Source organism: Clarias gariepinus, chromosome 22 (genome assembly GCF_024256425.1).
Source record: "Clarias gariepinus isolate MV-2021 ecotype Netherlands chromosome 22, CGAR_prim_01v2, whole genome shotgun sequence".
Taxonomy (NCBI): Eukaryota; Metazoa; Chordata; class Actinopteri; order Siluriformes; family Clariidae; genus Clarias; species Clarias gariepinus.
In genome coordinates this window covers 13,004,068-13,017,162 of record NC_071121.1, presented here as the reverse complement: position 1 = coordinate 13,017,162, position 13,095 = coordinate 13,004,068, and the positions used below count along the sequence as shown (strand labels likewise).

The following is a 13,095-nucleotide window of genomic DNA, read 5'->3' as shown; positions in this document are numbered from 1 at the left end:
AACACACAGAACAACTGGATTTATACCGAGATTAAATTACACACTGAAGCTTTTTTTTTTTTTTTTTGCTTTTGGCCACACAGCAGTTTAGCCCCAATCCTAAATTCTTTTCACATTGTGCATGTGGAAATGCTCTTAATTTCATTATTAAGTCTTAATGGTGTCATCATCTGTGCATGATTTTTTTTCTGACCACATTTCGACACTGATTGTCGAAGACAATACCCTTCCATAATTTAAGAATGTATTGAACAGTTCTTTCATTAATTAAAGCAATCTGCTTAGTTATTTCCTTTGCTTAATGTAGGCCAGTAATTTGACCCTTTTGAAACACAGTAATATCATCATGCCTACAGCATATGTCTTTCCACAAGAATATTTAAGGAACTACAGTACTTCATTATTTAGGGGTAAAAATAAATAAGTAAATTTCATCCTTCAGTGATCATCCAATTCAAGACTCTTAAGTACTTATTTAAATCCAGTATGTTTTTTTTGGCTAAGCAGTATATTTATTTATTTATACCACATAATTCCACTTATTTCATAGTTTGTCCCTATTGTTCTACAAAGTATAAAATAATAATAGTAAAAATAATAATCATAGGAAACACTGTAATTAGTAAGTATCCAAAATTTAAATTCCACTATTTTAATAAAAGTTTGTATGTCAGAAATTATAAATAATGAAGGGTTGTCACACCACACTATTTTTCTTTATTACTAAGTATTGTGTTTTTATATTGTAGAAATATTTATCCAAGGCATATTTGTTTTACCATTGCACAATACTGTGTATGTGTGATTTGTTTGACAGTTATATAATTGATATATAGCTAAGTTTTTCAAAACCAGACCAGACAGCTGTAAGTATTAGTTCATGTCACTGTCATAAATCTTAAGCTTATATGGTCATCTGCTTGGGCAGACATGGGCCAGGTCTAATGACTACACGATGAGTGGAAACCAAGCATCTCCTACAGCAGTGCAAGTGGATCAGCTACTTCACTCCGCTGCCACCTTGTGGGGAAACATCGTTATTACATTTACAGCATACATATGATAGTAATGGTACTGAATACACTAAGTAAATAAGCAAAATTGAGACCATTTACACAAACCCCTTCTGGTTTATTGTTTTATGATGACATATAAATTAGGTCAACACCTGAATCAACTGAAAATGACCAAGTAGACCAATTCCCACCCATCCTTAAAAGTAACATCAACTTCTCCCATCCCCATTGGTATGGGGTTTAACAGGAAATGCATCATGATCAGGAAGGGTGCGTGTTTCTGATCCACTGCAGCCATTCAGCTGATGCCTCTGGGTTTCCAGCTTCACCCACAGGACCAGAGAGAGCTGCTCAATCCTCTCTCTGATACATGGGGGAGTCAGACATCAGAATTCCCACTGATTACAATGAGAATGCTAGCACAGAGGGGAGGAGTAACATATGCCTCAGCATTATTAGGAAATCAGGCTTGCCATACTTTGAAATATCGCACAAAATCAGGTACACACCTCCCAAAAGCTGCTCCAGCCTAAATACCTAATGAAAGAAAATGCACCGTTATTAGCTAGGATGTCCTAAAGCTGACCTCAGTAAAGATGCACAGCACATGATCAAATGCAAAATCTTTTACAAATTAATACTAATGAACACATTCCAGAGATCTACATGGATGTAAACATTTAACAAGTCATTCAAAGAAGCCAGACATAAATGAATCATGCTGATCAGGACTAAAACAACAGCACAGGAATAATCAGTTAATTAACCTTGCCTAATTTGGTTGATTCAAAGCTATCAATTTGGCATTCAAATCTACGACACAATCATAAATTATATAATTAAATACCAAATAAATATTTTTCTATTAAAAATTATTGTCAGAAATTTGTTTAGTTCGGTTTTGATTGTATTTTAACTGCTCAAGGTTTGCTGAAAGAATGGCTCTTAGTGAATTAAATGAGTTTGATTGTCAGGAAAAAAAAAAAGATGCATTTTTCAGAAAATGTGACAAAGAAATGAAAACAAGCCTCTCCAACATGCCATGAGTCTGAGTTCTGCAACTTGTGCCAACTGTTTTAACTACAACTGCGGAGAGAACATTCGTTTCAGCAAAACTGATGAGAACATTTCTATCACTGAATCAACAGGACAAATTGGATGAAAGAAAAAAAAAGAAAGAAAAACGACGCGCAATTCATTCCATCTCCCACCAGGTAAAAAGAAAATTTTTGGTCTGTTGCTCTCAACCCATCGGCTGAACAGGGAGATGAAATGAAAAGCGAAGTGAATGCACAAAACCCCTCTCTCACATTCCCTCAGAGTCTCTCTTTCTCACACACACACACACTATAGTAGCACACTTACTCTCCACATGCATGCATTCTCATTCTCTCTCACACACACACACACACACACACTATCGCAGTCTAACCGGCATAAACTACAGACCATACTTTTCAGAGTAGGCACAGCCTGAGAGAGGTGAAATGTACAAAGCAAAAGATGAAGAGCGAACATTTCTACTACACTCTTGTGTTAGAGGCTGTGTCACTGCGCCATGCTGGCCTGAGCGTCAGCGGGATTGCTGCCGGTGTTGGCAGGAGTGGTGACAGTGTTGGTGCCCTCCTGTGCGTTGCCTGCTGCAAGGCCACGATACGGCACCTCAATGATGCGTGGCTTGTCGATGATGCGGGCGCAGCGGCTGCCCTTTTCCACGATTCCAATTATCCAGGCCTGCTGTCCATCGCCCAGTGAGCTCGACCGGCTCGCCTTCATCTCGGCACAGAAGCGTGCCGCCTGCTCACGAGGTAGACAGATCAACAGACCACCTGGGAGATGCACAGAAATGCCTTAAAGACTGTACACTGCTTGCATTTTTATTTTGCAGCACAAGGTTTTTCGTCACTAGGACTGACCTGAGGTCTCGGAGGAAGTGCCATGCAGAAGGCCAAACAGGTTTCCCCCGGCTTTACTCACGGCAGCCATCTTGGCGAGGATTGGCAGGTTGTGGATAACGAAGGCCACTTCATTGCGCTGCTGCTTGGCCAGGTTCCGTGCGTGCCCGATGATCCCGAAGCCGGTGATGTCGGTGGCAGCATGTGCGTTGAACTTGTGCATTAGTGCAGCAGCTAAATTGAAAATCATGAGTGAAATTAAACCCACTGCTTTTATCTGACTGGCTTATAATATAATATTTCAACTATAATTAGGAAAGATAATTAAAATTCTAACTAAAGCAATCCCAGAATATGCCTGCACTGCATATCTTGGTGATCTCTTCGCTCCAACACATTTCAATCAACTCAGCCTTTTAATTAACCAGTGAGTGTGTTAGAAATGTTAAATGTGTTACACAATCTATTCAGAATCATGCTGGGCTGCCAAGATGCGATAGAAGGTTTTTATTTAAAATTATGTGGTATGGACTTAAAACAGTACCATCAAAAGCAGATGACTCCACTGTAATATTTTTTTTTTGGGGGGGGGGGGGGGGGGGGTTCCAATTTTTTCCCTAATTTAGTCGTGGCCAATTCCTCCCCGTCAGTAGGGGGCTCCCACATTAAGGCTACTACTACCATTCAGCCGGGAGGGCGAAGACTATCACGCGTTTCCTCCGAACCGCGTGACGCCAGCCGACCGCATCTTTTCAAACTGCTCGCTCACGACCCGTTAACAGCATCACCCGGGGTTCGAACCAGCGATCTCCGGATGATAGGGCGAGCACTTTACCACTGCGCCACTCGGAGGCCGAATCCACTGTATATTTGTACTTATGCATCATTATGAGAACCAGTGACAATCATTCTCAGCCATGTTACCAGTGCGGTTAAGTGTGGCCATGTTCAGCATGGCCTCTTGATAAGCGTGCTCCACCTCCTCCTTCGAGATCACCAACTTGATCTTGTTCCATTTTTCTGGCTAAGTGAAAGCAGACAGAATATTAGGAAATAATTGGAAGCTACAAAAACATTCCACAGACAACGGCTTAATGGGTACAGGTGAAAAGATCTCTTACTATGTTTAGCCACTGATGAGCGTTGACAGCTACTTGGGTTCCGAGAGGTTTTGTCAGAACGAGCACGTCACCTGGTACAGCGCCGTCGGGCCTGTGTACAACGCACAGAGGAGGAGAGACAGCAGTGTTATCCTGGTTATTTCGAATCCCTCCAATCTGCTTGGTCGTCTTCTTCCTCTTGGACAAGAGCAGCTGCATATGGGATTGTTTTATTCAATTCAATAAAATTTTATTTGTATAGCGCTTTTAACAATTGCCATTGTCCCAAAGCAGCTTTACACACTCAAAAAAAAAAAATTATTTAAGTTTATATGAAATTTGAATCAAAATGGTCAGATAGTCCTGGTGAGCAAGCCGAGGGCGACGTTCAGCATAACAGTTGATGTTAATATGGAGTCCAGTTAGTTTTTTAAAAACTCAGGTAGACTTGTTTACCCTTTAGCTAATAGTTTCTTAGGGGTTTCAAATTAATGTTCTTGCCGGAAGTATTTCCCATGAATTCATTTACCTAATATGAAGGTGTAGCAAGAGGAATTGGTGACCATTGAGACAGATATGATGAGGTACAAGATAACAATCCTAAGACGGTTAAGCAATTATCATAAGAGCAATCTATAAAATTTGTCAGCTGGAACAAGAGTATCATATTTAGAATCAGGCCACATTCCACATCCCTCGTTCCATGCAAAGAAAAAATTAAATAAAAATGCATTCCACAGTAAAGGTGAGCTAAATCAAGTTGAGTAACTCTCAATGTTATGGTGCATTTAGTACACATTTAGAACTTTCTTCTTTTCCTGGTACTAGTCATACGGTTAACTGGAACTAGCTATTTGACAGAAAATGAAAGATATGTTTTTACTAAGTACTATAATTATACTTTCATTTCAGTTGACACACTTTACAGTTGATGTGCACAGCAAGAAAATTGATCTCACTGATTATCTCATTACAGTTGCACCTGCCACACGCAGCAACTGAAAAGTCACAGTTGATAAACCTGATGAGCTGGAAGCAGGAAGAATAGACAAGGGTAAGGATCTGAGTGACTTTAACTAATGTATCAATTCCCAAACACCAGTATACCCAGTATTCAGCAGTTAGTACCAAAAGTGGTCAAAGGAAGCACAACCGTTGACCCGGGGACAGGGTCACGGGCACCCAAGCCTTACTGATACACATGTTGAGCGAAGGCTAGTCTGTCTGTTTTAACTTCATATATAAGCACAAAAGGTTTATGCTGACTAAGACAGAAAGGTGTCTGAATACACAGTACATCAGAGCTTACTGCATATTAGGATGTGCATCTGAAACCTCAAACTTTTTTTACTGCAGAAAACATCTACTGTACAATGTTAAGTTAAGCCTTTATTTGTTACATATACATTATAGCACAGTGAAATTCCTTCTTCGCATATCCCAGTGTAACTGGGGTCAGAGCGCAGGGTCAGCCATGATCTTCCGGTCAGTAACTCAGTGCCTTAACTCTCTGAGCTACCCCTGCCCCTATGTGCACGTAAGCATCAGAACTAGACTAAGGAACGAAGAGAGAAGGTGGCACGGTCTGATGAACGATGTTTTCTTTTGTATTGTGTGGATGGCCAGGTGCCTAATCTATACAACACTTAACTGGGAAAAAGATCCCAGGATGCACTAATAAAAATTTAATAAGAAAGAGTGCAAGAGAGGCAACGTGATGCCTTGGGCAACATCTTGCTGGGAAACCTTGTATCCTGCCATTCAAGTAGATGTTACTATAACACCTACCCAAAACATTGTTGCGGACCAAGCCCTTTCATGGCAACAGTATTCCCTAATGTCAGTGTCCTGTTGCAGCAAAATAACACACCTAACAAAGGACTTGAAGGCTCTGGTGCTAATGTCACACACAAGCAATACCTATATAAATAAAAGAAAAGTTGTCTGTACATTGGTAAAAATTCGCTCTTTCAATTATATCTTTAGGCTTCAAACATTGGAGGACCAGAAACCAGCCTAAAGAAATGTCTGTCTGTCTACATTTTTTATGGCATCAAGCAAAACCGGATAGACAGAACTGAACTACTTTGGCAGTAGTTTTGCATTTGCCTAAAGTTAAACCTGCGCCATTAATGAAATCAAATTGTTCAATAGAAGTGGAGTTACGAGCAGTTATCTGCCAGATTACGTCCCAGCATCTAGAGCTTTCTTGGATGAATATAGCACTTTTTCCTCTCAAGGTGGATATGGCTATACAGTACGTATTACTCAACAGAGCCAATCACGCTGATATTTTACTGTATAGACAAAGTATGCAGAAGACAGCGAATAAATCTACAAGACGTAGATTAAATCGTAAGGAATCTAAAAGCCGAGCAAATCCCACACAAAACAACCTGCGACACAGCATAGCTCACCTAAAAAAAAAAAAGGAACAGTACAGTAAAAGTGCAAACTTGAAAGGACGGATCAATGTATGTTTATTCTTCCTGCGGGAACTTTAAAAACCAGTTTGTCTCACATGCTTCGAAAGCATGTGTGGCTGATAGAGAGTAATGTGAAGCAATACTATGAGATTAACGATGGGTCATTAGTGCAAATACAGCAGGTGAGGGTGTGTAAAATACCTGAACTGAGAGTGCAGTGTTATGCGTTATGTTGAGTAGAAGTAAAGCTGTTAAGAACATTTACGTATGTGCCAGATTATGTGATATCACGCAAAACTGTCTGGACAGAAATTAACAAAACTTTGGCAGTAAAAACTGTTCTTAACAGTTTTGTGCAGGATTGAATAATCTACATTAAAATAATTTACTTGCTCAAAGTAAACAAAAACCTAATATTAGAAAATCTAAACTGATTTTTAACTGGGATTAGTTAATATTTTTACCACCTTAATGGTACAAGTGAATTTTAACATGCTGGTGTCATTTTAAAACAAAACTTTAATCTTCATCCGATCAAACTTTTCTATATCTTATCTGTGATTCACTCTTCAATTACTGAACACGGAGTGTATTTGTCTGATGGCGAAAGTCAATGCATAAGATATTCAACCTTACAAAATGTTATTTCTTTGTATTAATAAGTTACAGAAAACAGACAAATATATGTGGGCTTCATCCTGAAATATCAACACTGATTACATTAAAGCTGATCAGCTGATTTTTACCTTCAACCTTTCAACTATTTTTACGAACTCTTTTCCGATTAACAACACATACTTGCGCTAGTAAGCTATATTCTATTAAACCACTCACATGATGAAGTCATTGGGCTGGCACACTACTGTGGCCACACCCCCTATGATGATCCAAGGGTTCACAACCGTCTGTCCACCCGTCACAGAAGTCCCACCTTCTTCAGCTGCATCACGGAAACCCTTCATCATTAAGGGCGTCGCCTGCTCTCTCTCCTGGGACAAAAAACAACAACAAAAAAAACACAAAAATTGAGAGTGATGAGAGTTCACTGTGCACTTTGCTTAACTAAAGTAGCAGTCTTATTTTCTACATTCAAGCATTGCAAGAACAGTATTGTCAAGTGCAATTGCAAAACTTATCAAGCACCATGATGAAATTGGCTCTTAGGAAGACCTTCCCAGCAAAGCAAGACCAAAACCTACCTCTGCTGCATTTAGAGTTCATTTAGAGTTATACCAGCCTTAAAAAAAAATCACCAATTAATAGCACCTTAATTTAAGGCTATTACAAAGGCTTCACAGAGCGTAAGTAGCAGACATCTCAATATTAACTGTTCAAAGGAGATTAGTGCATATTTCAGATGCCTTCAGAACTTTTTTACCATGTAGGAAGAAATAAAAATCAGGAAAGACCATGAAATTAGGAATAAGGTGTGTCCAAACTTTTGCTATAATTTTGCAATAATTCTGCCTGGCCTTTATTCTACACAGATAGACTAACAAATCCTATTAGTCTAATTATTTATTAGTCTATATAAGTTTCTGGCAGTTTACATGTAGCATGAATTAAAATGTCACTGGGTTAGACAAGAAGAGCCTTTATAATACCCCTTAGTCATATAATAGGTTAAATAAATATTTTTACTTAACTTGTTCTCACGAGAGAGAGAGATTACAATTTTTAACTGAGCCTCAACATTAAGGAACACCAAAACTAAAACTGTTTGGTTTAACATTTTAAAGTAAACTTGAACTCAAATTTTCACCAGTTTCATTTAGTTTTAGATTACTTTAAAATTAAAACTATAAAAAGGAGAAGTTTCAGTGGTGAAATCTTACTTTACTTAATGCAACTCGGGACCAATGCACAACATTGCATAGGAATGAAATTACAACAGAAATGTCTGATGATTTCAAGGATTAAACCAACAGACTATGAAAGTCAATGGCAAGTCGTAAAAAGTGTCCATTGTGTCCAGTTTGTAAATAGGGGAACACTCTATAAAAATATTACAATACACAGTGGGAGGCAGTAAATAGTGTGGAAAGATCCTTGAACAAAATTCATAAGCAGCAGCTCGTTCTTGCACAGCATTAACAGTTTGCACACATGGATAGATTTAACAGAGCATAAAAGCAGATGGTCAGTGTTTTTCAGCTTGATTCAGAGGTCACTTTGTGTTATTCATGTCAGCCCTGATGAAGCACTAGACAGTTGGACTGGCTTGTAAAATCACCAGGGCTCATTCTTGTGGGATCACTTAAAAAACTTAAGCTGAAAATTTGCTACATTCATCCAGGCATGCAACCTACTCTAAGATGTACACTCACCTAAAGGATTATTATGAACACCATACTAATACTGTGTTTGACCCCCTTTCGCCTTCAGAACTGCCTTAATTCTACATGGCATTGATTCAACAAGGTGCTAAAAGCATTCTTTAGAAATGTTGGCCCATATTGATAGGATAGCATCTTGCAGTTGATGGATATTTGTGAGATGCACATCCCAGGGCACGAAGCTCCCGTTCCACCACATCCCAAAGATGCTCTATTGGGTTGAGGTCTGGTGACTGTGGGGGCCATTTTAGTACAGTGAACTCATTGTCATGTTCAAGAAACCAATTTGAAATTATTTGAGCTGTGACATGGTACATTATCCTGCTGGAAGTAGCCATCAGAGAATGGGTACATGGTGGTCATAAAGGAATGGACATGGTCAGAAACGATGCTCAGGTAGCCCCTGGCATTTAAACGATGTCCAATTGGCACTAAGGGGCCTAAAGTGTGCCAAGAAAACATCCCCCACACCATTACACCACCACCACCAGCCTGCACAGTGGTAACAAGGCATGATGGATCCATGTTCCCATTCTGTTTACGCCAAATTCTGACTCTACCATTTGAATGTCTCAACAGGAATCGAGACTCATCAGACCAGGCAACATTTTTCCAGTCTTCAACTGTCCAATTTTGGTGATCTCGTTCAAATTGTAGCCTCTTTTTCCTATTTGTAGTGGAGATGAGTGGTACCCGGTGGGGTCTTCTGCTGTTGTAGCCCATCCGCCTTAAGGTTGTGTGTGTTACCTCGGTTGTAACGAGTGGTTATTTCAGTCAAAGTTGCTCTTCTATCAGCTTAAATCAGTCAGCCCATTTTCCTCTGACCTCTAGCATCAATAAGGCATTTTCGCCCACAGGACTGCCGCATACTGGATGTTTTTCCCTTTTCACACCATTCCTTGTAAACCCTAGAAATGGTTGTGCATGAAAATCCCAGTAACTGAGCAGATTGTGAAATACTCAGACCGGCCCGTCTGGCACCAACAACCATGCCACGCTCAAAATTGCTTAAATCACCTTTCTTTCCCATTCTGACATTCAGTTTGGAGTTCAGGAGATTGTCTTGACCAGGACCACACCCCTAAATGCATTGAAGCAACTGCCATGTGATTGGTTGATTAGATAATTGCATTAACGAGAAATTGAACAGGTGTTCCTAATAATCCTTTAGGTGAGTGTATATCCTTTGTAGTCTCATTTGTATAAATAAACAAGTTATGATTACAACACTTGTAACTAGGTCACAATCCAAATTATGTTACAAATAATTATGCCTGATGGTAAGAGGTGGCACCAAGTTTTCAATTATGAAACTGTGGCACACACTGCAGAGTGCGACCTTGAACTGTAATCTTGATAAAACATAAGCTGCAAATCAGTGACAGACCTTCTGCTGTTAATTGGTCCTTTATTTGTTTAAGAAACATAGGCCTGTGCATCTGCTATAATTCTGCCTGGCTCTTCAGACATCCTCCACACCCTCACACACCACAGTTCTACAAAGATAGACTAATAAATCCTATTACAATTAGACTTAATTTACCAACTGTTATTATTAACAATATAAATTTCGATATGATGAATACAATAAGAAATTAAAAGAGCAGAAGAGTAAAAAGCCTCAGTAAAGATCAGATTTATGTTATTAACTAAAACACAGCTATTTTTTTTCAAATATTTGTGGTGATGTTGCCTTAGGGTAAATGACTACAGTACACCTGGTGTTTTTGTCTAGATTTTGCAGTACCCTAGAGTAAACCATGTTAACTAAGAGCTCCTCAAACAGGACATAGTTAAGGATTCCATTTGCATTTGTAAAGAACCAGTATGCAGAGACATTATGCAAAGTACTATGGGTCCACAGACAACAATCTTATATTATACTGATATACCTGCACAAACATTTTGCTTAACCACCTTGATTGGGGCTGGTGTGGTGGCCAATTCATATGTGAAAATGATTCATTATGCTCCAAGAAGCACTCTTTAACTAGTTGAGTTCTGGAATATGCCTGTTCCTTTGGGGAGAAATAAAAACATGGATGGGAACACTCAGTACATCTAGACCTGACCAACTGATGCAACCCTAGATCATAACACTGCCTTCAGAAGTTTGTACAGTGGCCACGATGCATGATGGGTAAACTATTTTTATCTGAACTCATTACCTTTTTAAAAATGCTTAAAAGTGCAGTCTTTGGGCTCCCTCAATATCAGTTGGTTTATGGACATGCAGCTGTTTAGTCCCAGTTCTTATTTCTCATCTTATTCTATGTGTGAAAATGCTCTTACTTTCATTATTAATAAATGCTGTGATTTCTACTGACATTTATATAATCTTCAATTGCCAGGCACTGATGATAATTTTTTTTTTTTGGAGAAGTTGCAGGTTGAGCACGGCCATTCCAAGTTTTGATGATGTGTTGGAACGTTTGCCAAATTTCATTAATGTTGATGTTTTCTTTGCTTGGTGCATGAAAACCATTTGACCTTTCAAAAAAAAATAAAAATTCCTGGGCAGTGTATGACACAGATGTGTGTGTGTGTTGAATGGAGGACTTACCTTTTCACTCATTTTCTGACTAACACTCAATAGCATCAGCATGTTGTCACATTCAGTAATTCCCATGGCGTACAGATCACTTAAGACGTTTGCACATGCTATACGACCCTGTAAAGAAATACAAATGCATAATTTGCAGTAAATACTACAGTCTACTTTCAAAAGACAAGCAGGAAGTACCAATGTTAAATAAGTAACCAATACAGTGTTAATAGATGTTGGAGGAGAATGTGCAAAGTTGACAAAAACAGCAGATTTCTAGTGGGTTGCACAAAACTTACCATCATATAGGGATCTTCAACTAATGGATAGAAGAAATCTGTAGTCTGGATCAGGGACAAACCTCCATGCCTTAAAGGAATGACACAAGAATCCATCCCAATGCCTAGAACATAGACATGATTTTACATACAATGCAATCTTTGCAACATAGATCTGATACGCCATGCTCACTTATGTACATGTCAGAAAAGTTAGGACTACCATCATCAGGAAATCATTTGTTTGGATATCAAGCTGGCAGAGAGTTAATGAAGTATTTCTTGAACAAGCTATACAGTTCAGGTGTGCTAGATCACACTAGTCAGTATCAACAGGAACAAAATAGTATTGTAATCATGCAGATAACGGACATACAAGATGTATTGTAGAAATAAACCCCATGGCAAAATGAATACAGATCCAGTTTCATCTTGTTTCTTGTATCTACCAGCCTGGACTCACACATACCCACATGTGTGTGACTTGAAGCTGTTAACATGCTGAGAAATTTGCTGTATTTCCATGAAGCCAACTTCTCCTAGTTTTATTCCACCATGACATGGCAGTTTAGCTGGATTATATTAAGAATACAATATAAGCAAAACAATGACACAAAAATGTTCATCTAAGACGTGTGTATATAAAATGATTCGGTTGATCTTTTGAGGTTTGAAACAAACAGTAAATAAATATGTACGATTATCAGGTAAACAGAACCTCTCACGCTGACCTCGGATCAGTGCAGTCAGCCCAGTGTCTCGACTTTAGACAATACAAAGCTAATTACAGGACCCACTGAACTGTTATATTTTTGCGTTCCCATTAAACTGTGTGTTTACCCTTGCAAATAAGCTGGTAGTAAATTACAATTCGCGTGTGGGTTAGTATTATTTGTGATATTTTGAGGAGCTTCATTACACTGAGCTAATCAGCGCCTCGCGCTCTCGGTCCCGCGCGCTGTGGTGCAGTCTGACCTACCTAACCGGGGACCGGGGGAAACCGGAGCGAGCTGCCCGAACTCCGAGGCCTCGTCCCCGGCTCCCGTCCCCGCTCCGTCCTGTCCCAGCTGAGCCTCGGGCTCCAGTCCCTGCAGGAGTTTGAGCAGTGTCTCCTGCGGGACTTTGCACCCTCATCCTTTCATGTCAGAAAAGGCCGTGAGCCGAAACCCGCGGTCCAGGCCATGGTTTTCTGGAGCCTGGTAGCCGGCCGGATAAAAAGCCGAGTATCTTGTCGAATCGGCCAGCGGTGGCGACCCAGACATGGCTAGCGCTCACCAGTTACTCGCCTCTCATTCGGACGGCGAAATAACGAAACGGCGTGGACTAACAAATGTCGTTTCCTACAAGGAAGTGAACATGGATGAAGTAAAAACGGTTGCAACATATTGGCTGTTGTGTACATGGTTTGATACCAAATGGCCATCAGTCAGGAACAAAGTGCACTACATAGTGAATACAAACCATTATTTTCTGCCCTATGTAGGAAACTCATACAGGGC

At 39.6% G+C, this 13,095-nt stretch overlaps 1 protein-coding gene across 1 annotated transcript; it reads right to left on the bottom strand.

The window, feature by feature from the left end:
- Window positions 1-1,110: 1,110 nt before the first annotated feature.
- On the bottom strand, window positions 1,111-12,967 carry sephs3 (selenophosphate synthetase 3). The gene is made up of 8 exons (XM_053483062.1): window positions 12,576-12,967; window positions 11,618-11,721; window positions 11,337-11,444; window positions 7,272-7,426; window positions 4,033-4,123; window positions 3,836-3,935; window positions 2,933-3,145; window positions 1,111-2,845 (listed from the first exon to the last, which is right to left on the bottom strand). Exons 1-8 carry the CDS (start codon window positions 12,856-12,858, stop codon window positions 2,565-2,567), a joined length of 1,335 nt encoding a protein of 444 aa, XP_053339037.1. The 5' UTR covers window positions 12,859-12,967; the 3' UTR covers window positions 1,111-2,564.
- Between the last annotated feature and the right edge of the window lie 128 nt (window positions 12,968-13,095).